This window comes from Pezoporus wallicus, unplaced genomic scaffold (assembly GCF_028554395.1).
Source record: "Pezoporus wallicus isolate ANWC-B61680 ecotype Strahan unplaced genomic scaffold, APGP_CSIRO_Pwel_v1 contig_14230, whole genome shotgun sequence".
In the NCBI taxonomy this organism is placed as follows: domain Eukaryota; kingdom Metazoa; phylum Chordata; class Aves; order Psittaciformes; family Psittacidae; genus Pezoporus; species Pezoporus wallicus.
The window spans coordinates 18561-38727 of NW_026637387.1; the positions used below are offsets into that span (position 1 = coordinate 18561).

The 20167-nt window shown below is 66.1% G+C and overlaps 2 protein-coding genes across 3 annotated transcripts; both read left to right on the plus strand.

Moving 5' to 3' along the window:
- The first annotated feature begins 895 nt into the window (after positions 1–895).
- Positions 896–16033, plus strand: LOC130597062 (signal transducer and activator of transcription 5B). Of its 2 annotated transcripts, none has more exons than XM_057405275.1 (19): positions 896–1023; positions 10718–10855; positions 10965–11121; positions 11206–11295; positions 11416–11590; positions 11687–11817; positions 11893–12044; positions 12113–12268; positions 12366–12545; positions 12671–12758; positions 12887–13009; positions 13094–13186; positions 13304–13510; positions 13787–13881; positions 13950–14080; positions 14269–14439; positions 14638–14689; positions 14998–15105; positions 15174–16033. In XM_057405275.1, the coding sequence occupies exons 2-19, from the start codon at positions 10728–10730 to the stop codon at positions 15298–15300; spliced, it is 2364 nt and encodes a 787-aa protein (XP_057261258.1). In that variant the 5' UTR covers positions 896–1023; positions 10718–10727; the 3' UTR covers positions 15301–16033. The 2 variants fall into 2 exon arrangements, with proteins under 2 accessions (XP_057261258.1, XP_057261259.1); XM_057405276.1 differs by having other exon boundaries at positions 14269–14424.
- A 423-nt stretch (positions 16034–16456) lies between these two features.
- GHDC (GH3 domain containing) lies at positions 16457–19698 on the plus strand. The gene is made up of 8 exons (XM_057405279.1): positions 16457–16667; positions 16757–16887; positions 16984–17560; positions 17729–17912; positions 18019–18090; positions 18217–18350; positions 18489–18577; positions 19154–19698. The coding sequence occupies exons 1-8, from the start codon at positions 16457–16459 to the stop codon at positions 19352–19354; spliced, it is 1599 nt and encodes a 532-aa protein (XP_057261262.1). The 3' UTR covers positions 19355–19698.
- Positions 19699–20167: the final 469 nt, after the last annotated feature.

Here is a 20167-nt window from a genome sequence, read left to right on the forward strand (position 1 = left end):
TGCCCCGTGCTGGGCTGCCCCATGGCCTGAGCTGAAGCTGGGAGCTGAAGAGACCCCCTCGAGGTGGTTTTCTCGGGGCTGCTGCCACCTTTTCGTGTCTGGGGAGCCCAGAGGAGCAGGGGCTGCCGTGGGTCTGCTTGCAGCTGGCAGGGGATGGGGCAGACGGGGATGCACTGGTGCCCATTTCCCTGCCTTTGCTCCCTGGGACCCCACTGCTCTCGGCCTCACAGCATCCTCCCGGTGCCTGCACGGGGGAGAGGACACCGGGGCCCAGGAACCCAGACCGGGCGCATGCAGGACCTGCACAGCCGGACCCTGCCATGTGCCCGCGTCCTGCAGCGGTCCCCGGAGCCCCGTGTGCTGCGTTACCGGGCTGGGAATCCCAGGGTGGTGGCGCTGCCCCATCCTGCGCTTGACGGGACGGGAGAGCCCTTCCCTCCTCGGAGTCCCCTGCTAATCCTGCCGGGGCCCACATGGAAAACCCGGGCCCAGGAGCCCCTGCTGCCCTGTGGGGCTCAGGCGACCGGGAGCTGAGGCCTGCAGGCAGGGAGAAACGGCTGAGCAGTACTGATGGGGGCAACGGGCACCGGCGGGGGGAGAGCCCGTCCCGTGGGCAGGGATGGCGGTGAGGGGCAGCCGGGCAGAGAGCCGGAGGGCTCAGACGCGGGTGGCGGTGCCCGTCGGGGCTCCCATGTGCGCCTGGTGCCGGTGCTGGCTCCTGCCAGCGCCCGGTCCCGCTTTGGCCTTTGTCGGTACCCGGTGCCGGTTTGTGCCGCGCCGTGGCCGTCGCTGAAGCTCGGGGCGCTGCCCGTGCCCGTGCCCGGTGCCGTTACCCGGTGCCGGGGGCGGGAGCGGGGCGGTGCCGGGGAAGGGGGGGGGGGGGGGGGGGCGGTGCCGTGCGGGCCGGGCCGGGGCGGGCGCAGGCGGCGGCGGCGGCGGCGGCCGGAGGGGGCAGAGCGGCGGCGGAGCCGAGAGCCGAGAGCCGCCGGAGCAGCGGAGCCGGAGCCGCCGCCGCGGCCGCAGGTAGGGACGGGAGCGGGGCCCCCGACAGGAACCGGGACCGGGGCCGGGGTTGGTTTCGCTTTCCGCTGCCGGGCGGGGGGCGGTGGGGCCGGGCCCGGGGGCACCTGGAGGGGGAGGCGGCCGGGTGGCGGAGCTCGGTGCCTTCTGCCCCCGTCGGTAAATACTGGGGTGTTTCGGAGCCCCGGCCGGTCGGGGGGCGCTGCGGTGGCGGGGCCGGGCCGCGGCCTGGCTGCGGGCGGCCGGAGAGGGGCGGGGGGGGGGCCGCGCAGGTGCGGGCAGGGCCGCGGGGCCCCCCCTCTGCTCCCTGCGGGGAAGAGCGGACTTTGCGCGGGCCGCGGCGGGGCCGTCCCGGGGCGGGGGCGCTCGAAGCCGCGGCGGAGCGGGGCCGGTTCCCGGTGCCCCGGGCCGGGCCCTGGCGGAGGGGAGGCCCGGGGGGGGCTCCCGCAGGCGGGGAGCGGGGTCCCCCTTGCCGGCCGTGGGACGTTGCGCGGCTCCGCGGCGCGGGGCAGAGCCGAGGGCGGGTGGAAAACGTTGCCGGGAGCGGTGACACCGCGGGGACGGCGGCGCCCGGTGGCCTTTCACCCAGCGCGGGCCGGGCCTGGGGCCGGTGGGGCCGGGGCCACCTGTCCCGGTGGATTCGGAGCTGTCAGGGCTCCGTGCCCAGCGCTGGGCTCGCACCAGGCCGGGATCCCCGCAGCTCCACACCGCGGCGGCTGCGGGACCCCCGCGCCCCGCTCATGTGGGCGCCGGCACCCGCCCGGCTCTGCAGGGGACAGGCAGTGACAACAAGTGACTTGTCCGCAGGGTTTGGGGCGCATCCTGCAGCGCACAGCACCGCAGCGTGGCTCACCCATGGCAGGGACACTGCGCGCAAAGTCCCCGCGCACCTTGCTGCAGCACGGTGCTCCTGGCTCATGCTGCCTGCGCCCACCCCGGCGTTCCCAACGGCATCGCAGCCATCCACATCCATGGAGGAGGCCGTTGTGTGCGCCACGGGGGTGGTCTGCAGAGCCCAGCCACCACCGCGGGCACAAGGAACCAGCCCTGCACTGCGGGAGCTTTGCCCCCTCTTCAGAGGGAGGCTCTGTGGCCGGGAGGGCCGGTGCCTGCTGCGGGGCTCTCCTCTGAGGCTGAGGTTGGGTTTGTGCCAGCGCAGTGATCCCATAGTGGAGCTTTGCCTGGTGCTGCCCTGTCCATGTGGCTCTGGGCAAGGGGGAGGCACTGGGGGTGTTGGGGTCACCTGCCTGTGGGTGGCTGCAGCAAGCCCCGGTGTGCCCGAAGCCTGTCCTGACATGGCTCCTGGGTCCTTGAGGTGCTGGGTATGAGGATGGAGGCCAACTCCCTGGCTTTTGGTTCTATAACTATCCCTGGAGAGCGTGGCTTGCCACGGGGCCGGGAGGGCCATGCCGTGCTGTGCTGCGTGAGCAGGCCCATGGAGGAGGAGCTCTGGTGCAGCTTGAGAGGTGCCAACAGCCCATGCCTGGGGACACGGGAGAGCAGGGCTGGGAACGGGGCGTGACGGGCGGCTGTCACCCCTCTGGTGTCCTCCCTTGGCATCTGTCACTAGAGCCGCCGCGCTGGCTTCTGTGTGCCGGCCTTGTCCCGGGGCTGATGCTTCAGGGCAGGATGAGGGATGCTGGTGCTGCGGGCAGGGAGCTGCAGCTGGGGATGCTTGGCACAGGGTTGCATGGAGCCTCTGGCGGGACCTTCCCCTTCACTGCAGGGGAAGTGCTGACTCCAGCGGGGCTGCGAGGTCCTCGCCGTGGGGTTTCCCAGCTCGCTCTCGAGCGATAGCAAAACCCAGATACTCTGCGTGCGAAAAATCCCTGCTCCTTGTACTCCTCCACGGCGTGGGCAGCGAGTGGTGACTGTGCTGTGCTGAGTACAGTGAAGTGGCCCCATCAGCTGGGAAATGACTTTCTGCTTTGTGAGGAATTACTGTAAGTCAGGCTGCACTCCATGGGCAGCCCCGCGGTCAAGCAGGACCTCCCCCCCATCCCCATCCCCTGCATGTCCGTGCTGCCCTCGGAGCAGCCTCCACATCATGGGGCCGAATGCACCGCAGTGGCTGTGGGGCAGAGGCAGGGGGTCACCAGTCCCCACCTCGCCGGGTCAGGATTCAGCTCTGTGGTGGCACAGGCAGCTCCGGCATGCTCGGGAGAAGTCGCCTCGACAGCTGTGCTGTTCCTGTGGCGTGCCTTTCCTTTCATGGGGTGTCTATTTTGCAACCCCCAAGTGTTTTGATCCCGGGAGGAAGGGGGCGGGGGTGTTTACCCTGGCACCATGTGGCCGGCGCAGGGATCCAAGTGGTGCTGGGCATGCCTGCGTGGTACATGCAGCAACAGTTCTAGCAACATCTGCTGGCTGATAAAAGGTAGGCTGCTGTGAGCCGCTTCTCCCGCCGCATTGGGAAATGTCGAGGGGGAGGCACAGGCGAGCGCGGCTTCCTGGCGATAGGGCTGAGCTGACTTGCTGATAAAGCAGAATCCACCCATCTGCCTGCACCAGAGGGGCCGGGAGCGCCGGCGGCTCGCAGGTGGGAGCGCTCCGTGCGCTGTGCTCCCCCCCCCCCCCGCCCCGGTACCGGCGATGCTCTGCCCGGCGGCCGTGGGGCTGTAACCGAGCCGTGCCATGGGCACGACCGCGCTCCCTGTTCGAGCAGTCGCCGGTGAGTTTTGCAATCTCCGTTTTCGCTGCAATTTACGCGTCTTTGTGGTGTTAGGAGAGATAAACGCTGGGTTCAGAGCGCGGGGAGGGGACTGGGGCTGGGGCAGCGCTCGGTGCTGCCCCGCGGCGCTGGGGCACACGGTGTCTGGTGCCTGGTCCCTGGCTGCCTGCAGAGCTCTCGGCAGAGCAAGCGGCTCTGGCTGGCGGTATCTGAGCCCCGGAGCAGCTGTAAACCGATCGCTGCCCCGTTTGGTGCTAACGCTGGGGCTGGCACGGCCGGCACGCTCCATGGGTGACCCCAGCGCTGACCGGAGCCTTTGGGTGCGCTCACGGGGGGTGCTCGTGGTGCAGCCGGCACCGGGGGCTCTGCCCTGCCCCGGCACTGCCAGCGGCTGCTGCCGCTCCTGGGCCTGCGGAGCGCATCCTGGGCCAGGAAAGCCAAACCCCAGCTCTCCCGCCTGGATGTGCTGTGCCCGTTAGGGACGAACGCTGTGTGTGAGCCTGGCCGGGTCTGGCTGGGATTTACCTGCTCTGAAGGAGGTTTTTCTGCAGAAACCATTGGTGGTTTGGGTTTTTAATTCCCATTCTGAGCAGTCCTCCCTCCTGCCGGTGTCCCTGCAGGTCTGCGTGCCCCCTCTTCCGGAGGCAAGGCTTTACCCTCCCTCCCTTCTGCTCTGCTGACCCATGCGAGAGCATCGCTGTGCGTGGAGCTGCTGCAGCACAAACCCCGGCACCCAGTGGCTGTGAATAGCCTGGAGGGGATGCAGGGGCTGCTCTGGGGGTCCTGCCTGTCCTCATGGTGCCTGACAGCACTTGGCCTGGGCCCTGCCCTGCCAAACATGAGGGTGTGAGGGTCTGCTTGCAGCGTGGTCAGTGCCTCCTCCCCAGGCAGAGTGGTTGGGCTGTCAGTGGTGTCCCTCTGCCTGTCCCCAGATGCCCATGCCATGGTGTGCCTGCTGTCCCATGGATGCCCGTGCCATGGTGCGCCTGCTGTCCCATGGGACGCCTGTGCCATGGTGCGCCTGCTGTCCCATGGGACGCCTGTGCCATGGTGCGCCTGCTGTCCCATGGGATGCCCGTGCCATGGTGTGCCTGCTGTCCCATGGATGCCCGTGCCATGGTGTGCCTGCTGTCCCATGGGATGCTTGTGCCATGGTGCGCCTGCTGTCCCATGGATGCCCGTGCCATGGTGTGCCTGCTGTCCCATGGGACGCTTGTGCCATGGTGCGCCTGCTGTCCCATGGGATGCTTGTGCCATGGTGCGCCTGCTGTCCCATGGGACGCCTGTGCCATGGTGTGCCTGCTGTCCCATGGATGCCCGTGCCATGGTGTGCCTGCTGTCCCATGGGATGCTTGTGCCATGGTGCGCCTGCTGTCCCATGGGACGCCTGTGCCATGGTGTGCCTGCTGTCCCATGGATGCCCGTGCCATGGTGTGCCTGCTGTCCCATGGGATGCCCGTGCCATGGTGTGCCTGCTGTCCCATGGATGCCCGTGCCATGGTGTGCCTGCTGTCCCATGGGATGCTTGTGGCAGTGGCGGGGGTGGCTCCTGCACATCCTAACCCGCAGAGAGCACCAATGTACAGTGACCGGAGGGGATGGATGCGGCCGGAGAAGTGCTGTTGGTGCCTGTGCTGCCCACATGGGTCCTGCTCTGCAAATCCACCCTGGCCGGCAGCTGGATTAGTGGGATTGTGTGTGCTCCCTGGAGTGTGCCAGAGAAAATGAAATTGTGTCTCCAGACCCCAGTCAGGACTAATTCGATGCTGAAATGAGCTTAATCCTCAGGTCCTTCCAACCAACCCATCCCTCCTGTGCTGCTGCTGGTCTGAGCAGGGATTAGTGGTGAGCCCAGGGCTGTGCTGGAGGCAGGCTCGGTGCCGGAGCCGTGCTGGGGTGTCTGCAGGGTCCCCAGGGGATGGCTGGCTTGCTGGAAGGATGAACAAGGTGCAGGGGCTTCTCCCTTGTCCTGGATCTCCCTGTCCCATTCTTACGCCTGAAGCTGCTGCCCCATCAGTGGGGAGGGTCACTGGGAGCCCATCACCTCCCTGCCTTTCCTCAGGGCTGCATGTGGGGCTCTTTGCTCCTGGGATGGAGGCTGCGGCTGGATCTCCCCTGTTTCTGCAGTGGTGTGAGGGTTACAAGGGAGCTAAAATTCCTTCATCAAGTGCCCTGGCACGTGGTGGCTGTGTCCCCATGGAGCTGGGATGCTGTGGGTGGGCAGTGCCATGGCCAGGCCTCCCTAATCCTGGCTGTGGGCTTGGTGGGGATGGCACCGGCGCTGGCGAGGATGGGACTCCCCATGGTGGGTATCCTGTGGGATGCACACTGGACTCATGCCCATGGGTGCCGGGTGGGTGCTCAGCGCTGCCAGTGTCCTGCCACTGGTGTCTGCGCCAGCACCATGCTCCCCGCTCTGGGGCGGCTCTCGGTGCACCGGGGTGGATTCCTCTCGGTGTCCCAGCCCCTGGATTTGAGGGGTTTGGCTGGGATTTCACCGGGAGTTTGGTGGCTTGGCTTTGACGCCTTTCTGTACCCCTGCTCGGAAGGGAAAATCCGAAGAGAGGTGGAAACCCTTTCCCAAGGGCAGCAAATGCCAGCGGGCAGGTTCAGCCCCAGGCTCATGGCATCTCCACCTGCGTGTGGGGCTGGTTTCTCCCAGGCAGCATCGGGCTCTGTGTGGAGTTTCCCTGTTCCTGTCATGGTGCAAGTTCCCCATTTGTGGCTCCCCGGATGCGTGGCCGCTCCTGGCACTGCCGGCCCCAGCTCTGCCCCCCCGCAGCAGCGCCCATTGCCCCTGCTCCCAGCGCTCACGTTGTGCTTCAGAACCAGCCGTGCCTCTGCCATGGGCCCCTCGCAGTGGCCGTGGTGGTTTGCAGTGGGGGCCGGGGGCTGTGGGTTGCTCCCTCCCCGATGCTGCTGGGCAGAAGCTGCTGCTCTGGTGCGGAGGCCACGCAAAACCCATCAAAGCACGGCGCTGGCAGCAGGAGCTCCCCTCCCGCGCTGCTGCCTCCCATCCCAAGGCTGGAAACCGCAGGCAGGCACAAGCCGGGCGAGCTGCCCCGCTCCCAGCCCTGCAGCCCCCTCACCGGGGCACCGGTGCTCCTGGTGCCGATGGGTCCAGCCCATCTCCCCCTGTGCTGAGCTCCTGCCTCGGTCCCTGGGGTCCCATCCCACCCGCTGTGGCTGTGCCTGGCTCCAGGGATGAGCATGGACCGGGTCCAGCTCTGCTGCTCGGTGCTGGAGGAAGCTGCCAGCAGCCCGGGGCTGGCTGCCCTGCGCAGGCAGCTGACATGTTGGAAGGAAATAGCTGCTCTCCTCTCCTTCCTGTAGCACAGAGCCGGCGAAACGGCCAGCCCGGAGCCGCCGTGGGGCTGGGGCGCCGCAGCGGTGCATGGGGCAGAGCCGTGCGGGACCCCCCCGGTGAGTGCAGTTGGAGCCAAGCTGGGGCTGTGGTTCCGGTGCCCCGGAGGAGCTGGAACGTGCCGAGCCCCGGGGCTCCTGTGCATGGGGGAGCTCTGGCTGGAGCGGCCCTGGCTCTTTTGGGCTTATTGGGTGAGTGGGGGGGGGTCCTCTGTGCCCCCCGCTGCAGGGCAGGATGTGGTGCAGAGGCACTCGCTGCTTGCAGTGGGCAGGCCACGTGTCAGGGGGGCTGAATGGGGGGACCCCCGCTGGGATCCTGTTAAGGGGGGCATTGGGAGCACTGTGAGCTCCAGCGGGTCCCCTGGGATGGGGCAGGGGATGGGTGTCTGTGTTGGGGGACGCGGAGTCCTTCTGTGGGTGCCAGCACTGCCATTGCTGGGGCCCAGCTGGGGCTGGATCCTGCTCGGGGCTGCCCTTCCTGTGGGGCACAGGATGCCCTCCCCCTGGGGCTGCGGGGGGGGGGGGGGGGGGGGGGGGGGGGGGGGGGGGGTACGACAGTAGCAGAGCCCCCCCCCCCATAGCTCCATAGCGCTGGGTCCAGCCCTGCCGCTGCGAGCGGGGCCGGCTCTGACCTGGAAGCGATCGCGGGCTCCCGGTGGTGCCGAGGAACCACGTGTCCGAGCGTTCACTGCGGCGGCTGCGGCCCGGTACCGGCACCGCGCAGAGCCCCGGGCAATGGGAACGGGCACTGCGGGAGCCGCGGAGGGGCTGCGGGGGCCGGGGTGCGGGAGCGGAGAGGCTACGGCCGGGACCCTTTGCTGTGGCACCGCTGCAGCTTTGCCTGGCTCTCAGCCCCTGCCTGGCCGTGCCAGTGCCGGGGTGTCCTGCCTGTGGGGAGATCCCGAGTGGCTGCGTGCTGTGAGCATCCCCAGTGCATGCTATGAGCATTCCCCAGTGTATGCAGTGAGCGTCCTGCAGTGCATGCAGTGTGCATCCCACAGTGCATGCAATGAGCATCCCGCAGTGAATGCCGTGAGCGTCCTGCAGTGATCACAGTGAGCACCCCGCTGTGCATGCAGTGTGCATCCTGCGGTGAATGCAGTGAGCATTCCCCCAGTGCATGCAGTGAGCAGCCTGCAGTGAACACAGTGAGCATCCTGCAGTGAATGCAGTGAGCAGCCTGCAGTGAACACAGCGTGCATCCTGCAGGGAATGCAGTGAGCATTCCCCCAGTGCATGCAGTGAGCAGCCTGCAGTGAATGCAGTGTGCATCCTGCAGTGAATGCAGTGAGCATTCTCCCAGTGCATGCAGTGAGCAGCCTGCGGTGAATGCAGTGAGCATTCCCCCAATGCATGCAGTGAGCACCCCGCTGTGCATGCAGTGTGCATCCTGCGGTGAATGCAGTGAGCATTCCCTCAGTGCATGCAGTGAGCAGCCTGCAGTGAACACAGCGTGCATCCTGCAGTGAATGCAGTGAACACAGTGTGCATCCTGCAGTGAATGCAGTGAGCATTCCCCCAGTGCATGCAGTGAGCAGCCGGCAGTGGATGCAGTGTGCATCCTGCGGTGAATGCAGTGAGCATTCCCCCAGTGCATGCAGTGAGCACCCTGCAGTGCATGCAGTGAGCAGCCTGCAGTGAATGCAGTGTGCATCCTGCGGTGAATGCAGTGAGCATTCCCCCAGTGCATGCAGTGAGCACCCTGCAGTGAATGCAGTGTGCATCCTGCGGCGAATGCAGTGAGCATTCCCCCAGTGCATGCCGCGAGCATCCTGCAGTGAATGCAGTGAGCGTGCAGCGGCCCTGGGCAGGCGCTGCTGGTGCTCAGGCTCTGCCGTGCCTGCAGCACGTGGAAGGAGCTGCTGCCAGCCTCGCCCTGTGAGGCACTTCCCTCCCTGTGTCATGGCACAGGCGCTGCCACGGCCGGGACGCGCCGCGTGTGCCGCTCCGCAGGCGATAAGTCACCGGTGAGCGCGTTGCTGTGGCTTGTTGAGTTGCCGCTGGTTAACCGAGCTGCAGTAATGGGTGGGTTATAGCTCACTGCCAGCAAGTAAATGCAAAGTAGCTTAAACCACTGCAATTATCTGTCTCTTGCAGTCGTTTGAGCGTGCCTGTGGCTGACCCGGGGTAACGTGTGACGCTGCAGCAGCACTGCCCATCGGTGCCGGGGTGCTGCGTGTCCCCTGGTGAAGGCTGCAGTGATGCTGCCTCGCCTTCCGCCAGGTTCCCTGGCAGCAGTGCCTGCACTCCGGCTCCCCGGCCGGCCCCAGCTGAGCGCGGTGTGTGCCGCTCGCCGTGGCAGCAGCCTCAGCCTCGTTGCTTAACAACCCACTGGAGTGGAATGGGAAGTGTGTTGTCACTGCGAGATGGGAAGCGATCACCATTTTCTCAGGGCAGCGCTTGTTTGCTGTGTCCCTGTGATGGCCCTGCTGTGCCGGGGACTTTGGTCATCGGTGGCGTGGTGGCCGTGGCCGTTCCGCTCTGCTCTGCTGGGGCAGGTTCTCACCAATGCCCCTTAGGAGCATCTGCAGTTTCTAACCACCAGCAGCATCCCGTGTCAGCCATCCTGCCTTCGCTTCCCTCCTTCCCTATGTTTTTATGCCTCCCCAAGTGCCTCCTCGCCAGCAGGATTTCCAACTTGGTGATTTCTGGGAATGTGGAAATGTTCCTCCCTTTTTATAGGGGAAAAATTCATTTTTAGCCAACCCTCGGTTATTGTTCCTCTTCCTGCGTAGGGCTCAGGGGCTCTGCTCGTGGCTGCTCTGCTTGGACCCGCTGCCTCCATCCCCTGCTGCGTGCCCCTGCCACAGTCCCTGCTTGTGTCTGTCCAGTGCAGTCACTGCATCCCGCCGGGGCACAGCCTGGCACCTCCAGAGGACATTAAATCCCGAGTGGTTTGGGTGTAATGAGCCACTGTTCATTGCTCCATCCTCAGTGTGAGGGGCTGTGAGCCCCCCAGACCCTCCCTGATCCCTCCCCATCGCGTCGTTGTTGTCCAGGCACCACCAAGCTGTATATACAACAGCAGCCGGGGATGCTCCAGCATTCCATAGGTGCTCTCCCTGGCTGTCCCTTCTCCCTGCTTGCTCCATGCGAGCCAGGGACCGGATCCGCATGAAGTGGGGGATCTGTCAGTGCTTCTGCACAGAGCCAGCACCACCCCAGTGCTTGCTTGGGGAAGCTGTGCTCTGAGCAGCATCTCCCCCGTGGCACTGGTGCACGGGGCAGTGGGACCAGGGACCCGCCGAGGTGCCACCTGAGCCTTTGGGGCCGGGTCTGCTCCTGCCCAGTGCCAGGGTGTGGGCAGGAGCCGGGTGAGCGCAGGGTGGGATGGGGGGGGCCCTGCTCTGCATCACTCTGGGTCCCTCAGCCCTCTTCCCGGCCCCGTTTCCTCATTCTCGTGGCCAGCGATGGCTGCGATCCCACGGCGAGAGGAAATGATTACCATGTGGAGAGGCAGCGCCGAGGCACGCTCATGGCCATGGCCCCCCCAGGGCTCTTCCTGGAAAAGGGAAGGGGGGGTGGCTCAGAGCAGGGGTGCCCCATCCTTGCACCCCCCTTCCTTCGGCCGCTGGAAGCGGCTCCAGCAGCACCGGGGAACCTGCCAAGAGGGCTGGACTCCCCTCAACCCCCGTGGTGCTGTGATGGGCCCGTCTCCCGCAGGTGCTGAGCCATGGCCGTGTGGATCCAGGCGCAGCAGCTCCAGGGCGAAGCCCTGCGGCAGATGCAGGCGCTCTACGGGCAGCACTTCCCCATCGAGGTGCGGCACTACCTGTCGCAGTGGATCGAGAGCCAGGCGTGGTAGGTCAGCGGGTCCCTGCCTGCGGGGTGCCGGGCTCGGCAGCACCCACCTCTGGGGTGCCCTGCTTTGGGCTGCCCCTGGTGCCACCGCTGTGCTCTGTGTGCGCAGGGACTCCATCGACCTCGACAACCCGCAGGAGAACGTGAAGGCGACGCAGCTGCTGGAGGGGCTGATCCAGGAGCTGCAGAAGAAGGCAGACCACCAAGTGGGTGAGGATGGCTTCCTGCTCAAGATCAAGCTGGGGCACTACGCCACGCAGCTGCAGGTGAATGGGGTGCTGCAAGCAGGGGCTGTGGGGCTGCGGGTGCCCTTGCCCTGTGCCTGGCTCAGCTTTGTGCTCTCCCTGCAGAACACGTACGACCGGTGCCCCATGGAGCTGGTGCGGTGCATCCGGCACATCCTCTACCACGAGCAGCGGCTGGTGCGGGAGGCGAACAATGTGAGTGAGGCCATAGGGGGTCCTGGGGGGGGGAGGGCTTCAGCACCAGGGTGATGGGAGCAGCGCTGAGGTTGGGGATGCTTTGGGTCCCCTGGCCCTGCTGAGTGCTCCCTTTTGCAGAGCCCCTCGCCGGCCGGCTCCTTGGTGGATGCCATGTCCCAGAAGCACCTGCAGATCAACCAGACCTTCGAGGAGCTGCGGCTCATCACGCAGGACTCGGAAAACGAGCTCAAGAAGCTGCAGCAGACACAAGAGTACTTCATCATCCAGTACCAGGAGAACATGCGCCTCCAAGGTGGGTGATGGAGGGGTGATGGCGTGGGGGGGGGGGGGGAATGATGGGGCCGGGGTGCTGGTGGCACCATCCCTAACGCCGTGCCCTGTCCCCCAGCCCAGTTCTCCCAGCTTTCCCAGCTGGGTCCCCAGGAGCGCCTGTCACGGGAGACAACGCTGCAGCAGAAGAAGGCATCGCTGGAGGCCTGGCTGCACCGGGAGGCACAGACACTACAGCAGTACCGCGTGGTGAGTGCCGCCATCCCTGCACGGCGCTGCCCCTGCCGCCGTCCCCACGGCCCCTGACACCCTCCTGCCCCGCAGGAACTGGCTGAGAAGCACCAGAAGACGCTGCAGCTGCTGCGCAAGCAGCAAATGACCATCCTGGACGATGAGCTCATCCAGTGGAAGCGTCGGCAGCAGCTGGCAGGGAACGGGGGGCCCCCCGAGGGCACCCTGGACGTGCTGCAGAGCTGGTGGGTGCCGGCACGGGATGCGGCGCGGTGCTGAGCCCCGGCGCGGTGCTGAGCCCCGCTGTCCTCAGGTGCGAGAAGCTGGCAGAGATCATCTGGCAGAACCGGCAGCAGATTCGCCGCGCTGAGCACTTGTGCCAGCAGCTGCCGATCCCGGGCCCGGTGGAGGAGATGCTGTCCGAGCTGAACGGCACCATCACCGACATCATCTCCGCGCTGGTGACCAGGTACCTGGGGGACTGGGGGGGGCTGGTTTGGGTCCACTCTGCCAGCACCCCCATCCCCTTATCCTCCTTATTCCCCCTTCTCCCTCTCTGCTCCCAGCACCTTCATCATCGAGAAGCAGCCCCCCCAGGTGCTGAAGACACAGACCAAGTTCGCGGCCACCGTGCGGCTCCTGGTGGGGGGAAAGCTGAACGTGCACATGAACCCCCCCCAGGTGAAGGCCACCATCATCAGTGAGCAGCAAGCCAAGGCCCTGCTGAAGAACGAGAGCACCCACAAGTAATGCCGGGGGCAAGGGATGTGTGTGTGGGGGGGGGAGACAAGGATGCAGGCAGCGAGAAGCTGGGGGCACAAGGGGGGCTGCACCCTGGTGATGCCCCTTATCCCGTGTGTTCCTGTGCCAGTGAGAGCAGCGGGGAGATCCTCAACAACTGCTGCGTGATGGAGTATCACCAGGCCACGGGGACGCTCAGCGCCCACTTCCGCAACATGGTGAGCGCCGCTGGTCCCCCTCTCCTGTCCCCTTGTGTCCCCATCTGTGCTGTACCCCCGCTGTGCTCACCCCGGTGTCCCTCCACGTCCCCGTTCATCCCCTGTGCTCACCCCTTGTGTCCCTGCAGTCCCTGAAGCGGATCAAGCGCTCGGATCGCCGCGGGGCTGAGTCGGTGACGGAGGAGAAGTTCACCATCCTCTTCGAGTCCCAGTTCAGCGTTGGTGGCAACGAGCTGGTGTTCCAGGTGAAGGTAAAGCCACCGGGCAGGTCCCCTCTGCTGGGCGATGCTCTTGCAGTGCCCCACAGCCCATCCTGGTCTCCTTGCTCCCGGCAGACGCTGTCCCTGCCCGTGGTGGTCATCGTGCACGGGAGCCAGGACAACAACGCCACAGCCACCGTGCTCTGGGACAATGCCTTTGCTGAGCCCGTGAGTGCCATGGGGGGGACAGGACAGGCCCCATCCATGCTAGGGGGGGCTGCAGGGCCTGGGCTCAGTGTCCCACTGGAGGCAGAGCTCGGCGCTGACCCTGCTCTGTGTCCCCAGGGCCGCGTGCCCTTTGCCGTGCCCGACAAGGTGCAGTGGCCGCAGCTGTGCGAGGCGCTCAACATGAAGTTCAAGGCGGAGGTGCAGAGCAGCCGCGGGCTCACCAAGGAGAACTTGGTGTTCCTGGCGCAGAAGCTCTTCAACAGCAGCAGCTCCCACCTGGAGGACTACAGCAGCACCACGGTGTCCTGGTCCCAGTTCAACCGGGTGAGCAGCCTGGGCTCTGCGCCGGGTGAGCTTGCACAGAGGGGCACAGGGGTGCTGGAGCCGTTTCTTGCATCTGGAGTGATGCAAAAACGAGATGGGAAGGCGTCACCTTCCTCTTTGGGTGCTGTAGGTCCTGCATAGGGGCTCTGCCTCCTTGGAGAGGCGTTGCCGGTGCTCCCCAGGGCTGCTTTGGTGTCCCTGAGTCTCCACCGCTTGTGTTACTGAACAGCAGCCGGGAGGCTGAAGGACTTGCTCATTCTGTGGGAATCTCCACAGGAAAACCTGCCCGGGAGGAATTACACCTTCTGGCAGTGGTTTGACGGGGTCATGGAAGTGCTGAAGAAGCACCTGAAGCCGCACTGGAATGACGGGTAAGAGCTGCCCTGCGCCATGGTGCCCGGCGCCGAGTCCCGGCCCTGACGCCCTTCGCTCTGCCTAGGGCCATCCTGGGCTTCGTCAACAAGCAGCAGGCGCACGACCTGCTCATCAACAAGCCCGACGGGACCTTCCTGCTGCGGTTCAGCGACTCCGAGATCGGCGGCATCACCATCGCCTGGAAGTTCGACTCCTGTGAGTGCGCGCCGGGCGCCGGCCCCAATGGACCCAGCCTGGCCCTCAGCTGGGGCTTGGGGCTGATGCTCCAGCACCTCCCGTCTCGGCTGCCAGGGGAGGGAGATGCCGTCCCATGGTCAGCGTGGTCTCGCAGCCTGTCCCCGCCGGCTCTGGGCGTCACCACGGTCCTCGCTCTTGTCTTCCAGCTGAGAGGATGTTCTGGAACCTGATGCCTTTCACCACCAGGGACTTCTCCATCCGCTCCCTGGCCGACCGCCTCGGAGACCTCAGTTACCTCATCTACGTGTTCCCCGACCGGCCCAAGGACGAGGTGTTCTCCAAGTACTACACGCCGGTTCTCTGTGAGTCCACGCCAGGTAGCGCTGCCCCTTTCCTCCACGTGTGTCCCTCTCCTCCGTGCATCCGCCTGGGCTGAGCCGGGGCTCACAGCATCACTCTGCCCCGGTGCTGCATCCGACCCCGCAGGGGCTCTGTAGCGTGAGCCCCCAGCCCCACTGCAGGCTGGTGGCACGCACCAGCACCTCGGGGCCTGAGTGCTGCCTCCTTTCCTCCAGCTAAAGCCGTGGATGGATACGTGAAGCCACAGATCAAGCAAGTGGTGCCAGAGTAAGTCTGACCTGAAGGCTGGTCCCATGGGATCTAGCCTGGGGGGGGCATCCCAGGGCACCTCTGCTCTTAGGCCACGTTGGTGCTGAGCTGGCAACAGGGGAGAGGCACCATGGCTGCAGCAGGGCTGTGTGTTCAATGGCAAGGCAGATGTCCCCCCTCACCATGCTGTCGTCTGGGGACCCTGCATCTTGAAACTGTTTGTGGGTGTGGGGTTTGGGTCCCCTCCCTGCTGGTTGGAGATGATGGGAATCCCCCCAGAGGGAGCCTGTCCTTGTATCCGTGCTCATGAGCCTCCATCCCTGCAGGTTTGTCAACCCATCAGGTGATTCAACCCCTGGAGGGGCCACCTACATGGACCAGGCTCCCTCGCCCGCCGTCTGCTCCCAGCCCCATTACAACATGTACGCCCAGAAGTAGGTATCACGTCCCCTGTCCCCGTCGCGCCTCAACCGGTCCCCTCCTCACCCCCTGCCTCCCGCAGCCCCGATGCTGTCCTGGAACCTGAAGGTGACTTCGACCTGGAGGACACCATGGACGTGGCGAGGCACGTGGAGGAGCTGCTGCGGCGCCCCATGGACAGTCAGTGGATCCCGCACGCCCAGTCGTGACGGGCGGGTGCCCGGCGCTTCGGGGACTGTGCTGTGTTCGTGTCTCTGTGCCGGGGGGGCGGCGGGTGGGCCCTGCCCCGCAGATTTGCTCTGTGCTGCCCCGAAATGCAGGCTGACGTCCGGCTCTTTGGTGTTTAAGCCCTTGTATAAACGGCAGCGGATTTGTCGCATGGTTTTTCCTGTATGTTCCTTTTTAAGAGGCCCAGCTTCGGCTTTCCGCTTCTGCAGGCACCGGCCCCACGGCCCCCCCTGCTCCCCACCGAGGGGCTGCGAGGGGAGGGGGCTGCAGAATGGCCTCAGGTTTGCTTTTGCAGTCGTCACTAAGAATGTACGTGTCGCCTTCTTGTTCTACCCCGTGGCTCCGCTCACAGGGGGTTCCGTGGGTGCACAGGGCTCCGGCACGGGGCAGGGGGGCGATGGCTGGGGGTCCCCCCTGGCCCGTGCTGGTGCTCTGCTCCACAGCGGTGGGGTCCCCTCCTGGACCTTGTCTTATCCTTTGGTCCCCCCAAGGATGGGGGAGCCCCTTTGGCTCCCAGCTCAGCGTCGCCCTGTGGAGCCGGTGCAGGGCGCGAGGGCACCCAGCGAGAGCGGCCGGGTGCTTTTGGGGGGGGGGGGAGCGGAATCCTCTGTCCCCCCCCATCCCCTCACCTGACCGAGAAGCTCTGGGGTCCTGCCCATGTTATTTTTCTACCACAGAGTAAAATAAAGCACGGAATATTTTTGTAACACACAAGCTCTGGCTTTCACGCGTGTCTTGGGGAGGCGGCCGGGCCCTGCCATGGGGGGGGGACGGACGCAGGAGCCCCTCGGCTGCATGCCCGGGGTGCAGGGGGTCCCTGAGTTGGGTACTGTGCAGTACCAGCCCTGCAGCCGGGCAGGTCCTGGGAGGGCTGTGGTTGGGGACCGCGTTTCTGGGGAGAAAACAAACCAAAACAGGCAAATTGCACTATTTTTGTGCCGGGGGGTGGGGGGGGTGCGCTCGGTTTTTACTCGCGATTTAACCGCCGGGGCGGGCGGGGCCGCTCCGGGTGTTTTGCAGAAGGGAGAAAACGAAAATAAAAGCGGGCGGAGCTGGCGGTCGCCCTCATTCGCCGTCATTTCTGCCGGAGGCGGAATAGCCCCGGGGGCTGTCCCGGTGCACGGGTCCCTGCTGGGGATGCTGCCGGCGGTGGCGGTGGCCGCGGTGGCGGTCACGGTCGTTGTCGTGCTCGTGGCCGCCGTCCCCTCGCTGCGGCACCGCTTGTCCCGCTCCGCGCTGCGCAGCGCCGGGGCCCGGTACCGGCGGCGCTTGGAGCTGCTGGGCACCGACGTGCGGCTCAGCCAGGAGCGGCGGCTGCGGCGGCTGCTGCCCCCCGGCGCGGTCCGCGGTGAGGGGCGGGCGTCGGAGCGGGAGGCGGTTGCTTGGGGGGGGGGGGGAGCCCCAGGGGTCCCCGTTCACCCCGCGCTCTCCCGGCAGGGTCGGAGGATTTCCGGGAGCGTCACCCCGTGGGGCAGCGCTGCGCTGACGGGGCACCGGGGGGGCAGGTCCCGCCGCTGCACCCCTGGGCGCTGCTGCGCTGCTGCTGGGGCACCGACCCCCTGCTGCAGGTACGGGGTGATGGGGCAGGGACCGGAGCAGAGGGGCCTCCATGGGGCCTGAACCCCTCAGGTCCATCCCGCTTGACCCCGCTTCTCCCTTCGTAGGGGTCCCTGCTCTTCCTGGACACCCTCCATGCCGCCTTCCCGCGGGCGCTGGCCCCCCGGGGCACGGCGCTGCTCTCCTGGGCCCCCCATCACCGCTGTGCTCCCGCTGGCTGGTCCCTGCCCTCGCTGTACTGCACCCCGGCCGAGGCCGGCTCCGTGCCCTCGCGGGCTGCAGCGCTGCGGGTGCAGCTGCTGTTCGCGCTGCAGCAGCGAGCGCTGCGGGTGCTGGAGGCCGCGCTGCCCGCGGAGCTGCTGGACGCGCTGGAGGCTCTGCGCTCCGCCTGGCCCGAGCTGGCGCAGGACCTGGCGCTGGGCACCCTGCGGCCACAGCCCGGGCTGCCCGAGGGGCTGCGGGTGCAGCTGCAGGCGCTGCTGACCCCCAACGCTGCCCGGGCGGCCGAGCTGCGCTCTGAGTGCGCCCGCGGCTTTGAGGGCATCGTGCGGCGCCTGTGGCCGCAGCTGGAGGTGGTGGTGGTGGGGACGGCGCAAGGCACGGAGCAGCTCTACTGCGATGCCCTCCGGCAGGCCGAGTGCAAGGGGCTGCCCTTCTACTGCCCCTTCTACCGCGCGGCGGGAGGTGAGCGTCCCCACAGCCTGCCCCGGGAACCGCTGCCCCAGGGATGTGGGTGCATCTCTGTGCCGCGTCCCTCCTTGGCATCGGATGAGATGTTCCCCCTTGGAGGCGGTGAGCCCGCATGGGCAGGGTCAGGGGGATTCTCTCGCTGACGCGTGCCCCTCTGCCCAGCGCTGCTGGGTGTGAACCTGTGGCCGGAGGAGCCAGCGCCACGGTTCCTGCTGTGCCCTGAGTGGGCTTTCTGCGAGTTCCTGCCCTGCCAGGCCGAGGAGGAGCCGCAGACGGTGCTGCTGGGCGAGCTCTGGGAGGGACGCGAGTACGGGCTGGTCCTGACAGCCCGGCCTGGAGAGTACAGGTGCCCCCTCGGTGCTGTGGGACTCTGGGGTTGGGGGGGGGGGGGCTGAGCACCCCAGCCCCATGCACTGGGCACTGCCTCCCTCATGCTCCTGCTCCCCACACAGGTGCCGTGCTGGGGAGGTGCTGAGGGTGACCGGCTTCCACAGGCAGTGTCCCGTGGTGGAGCCCGTGCGCAGGTGAGGACACCCCAAACCCCTCACCCTGGGGGGTTGTGTGGGGGGCCTTGTGGCAAGGCAGGGGCCGATGGACAGTGCCTGTGTTGCCCTTGGCCTGGAGCACCCACCCCATCCCCTGCGCTGCAGGGAGAGCCAGGCACTGAGCGTGCGGGGTGAGAGCATCCCCGAGGAGCGGTTCTGCCGGAGCCTGTGCCGTGCCGTGGGCATGTGGCCGGGCGCTCGCCTGGTCGACTACGTCTGTGTGGAGAGCGCTCTGCTGGGTGAGTGTCCCCAAAACTGCGGCTGCTGCTGCCCGGGTCTCTGCCAGCCCCCCTGCACCATGCCCAGCCCTGGGCTGCCTGTGCCCACCAGGGCTGGGGGCTGCAGATGGCTTTAACGTGCTCGTCGTGATGCTGCAGGTGCCTCTTCAGGGGCCTGTGCCCCCCACTATGAGGTGTTCGTGGAGCTGCGGGGCCTGCGGGACCTGTCGGAGGCACAGCGCTACAAGGTGAGGAGATGATCAGGGAGCTATGAGGATGATCAGGGACTGGAGCACCTCCTGTATGAAGACAGGCTGAGAAAGTTGGGGCTGTTCAGCCTGGAGAAGAGAAGGCTGCGTGGAGACCTCATAGCAGCCTTCCAGTATCTGAAGAGGGGCTATAGGGATGCTGGGGAGGGACTCTTCATTAGGGACTGTAGTGACGGGACAAGGGGTAATGGGTTAAAACTGAAATAGAGGAAGTTTAGATTGGATCTAAGGAGGAAATTCTTTCCTGTGAGGGTGCTGAGGCACTGGAATGGGTTGCCCAGGGAGGTTGTGAATGCTCCATCCCTGGCAGTGTTCAAAGGCCAGGTTGGATGAAGCCTTGGGTGCCATGGTTTAGTGTGAGGTGTCCCTGCCCATGGCAGGGGGTTGGAACTGCATGATCTTAAGGTCCTTTCCAACCCAACCTATTCTATGATTCTGTGATGTGGGCTCTGCTCCAGGGCAGGCCCTGCTGCCTGCACCCTGCCAGCCCACAGTGAGGGGTGATGCTGCCCCACTGGGACAGCGCAGCGCGGGCAGCCTCTCCTCTTCCTGCAGCTGGACCAGTGTCTCCAGGAGGATTTCCCCATCTATAAATCCTTCCGCTTCAAGGGCAGCATCGGGCCCCTGCGCCTGCACATGGTGGGCGCCGGTGCCTTTGCCCGGCTGCGGGAGGCACTGGGCAAGCCCGTCCCCATGCCCAGGGTCCTGCGGGAGGAGCGGCTGCTGCAGCACATCCAGAGCTCCATCATCTCCTAGGGCAGCCCGGGGGTCCCGCAGCCCTCCCGCACCTGGGGTTCACCGTGCGTGCACCCTGCAGGGAGGAGCGGTGCTGAGGGTGCCCAGCCCCAGGGGGTTTGGTTGAGCAGAGCAGATGGAGCCAACGAATGTGACCGTGCCCCTGCTCTGCGCTGGCGGGCACCCAGGTCAGTGCTGCCCGCAGGGATGGAGCAGGATGTGCAGCACGGCTCAGCCCAGCCCCAGGCACTCACCAGCAGAGCTGACCCTTCGCTGGGCTGCGTTGAGCACAGGCTGGGGCCGCGGGTGCTTGTGAGCATCACAGGGCACTTGGGTCCTGCTGCCAGCGGCCACTGCTTACCCTGCTCTGCTCAGTGCCTTGGCAGCACCCGCACTTGCCTGTGCCTTTCCTGAGGGACACCGGGACTGTCATAGCCCGAAGGAGGACAGTGGAAACCTCCGTGGGAGCAGCAGAGCCTCGGGCCAGCACAGCGTCATCTCTGTGCTGAGCTCCTGGCCCTGTGGCATTCTGTCCCCTGGCAGGGACACTGTGGGGCGGTGGCAGGTCCTGGCTGCGTGGATCAGCCCCTCCACCCGCCTCCAGTGCACGTCTGCTGGTTTGGGGAGGAATAAGCTCCAGCAAGGGCTGGTTTTAATGGTTAAAAAATCAAAAGCAAAATGCAGGAGGGTTATCTCTGGGAAACAAATGAAGGGCAGCGCTCTGGGGTTGGATTTTTCATACTATGCTCTTTAATCCTCATTAAAGAGGTTGCTTGACAACAGCCCTGACTCTGCTCTGGTGGCTGAGGAGTTGCTGTTGTTTCCTCGGGGGTC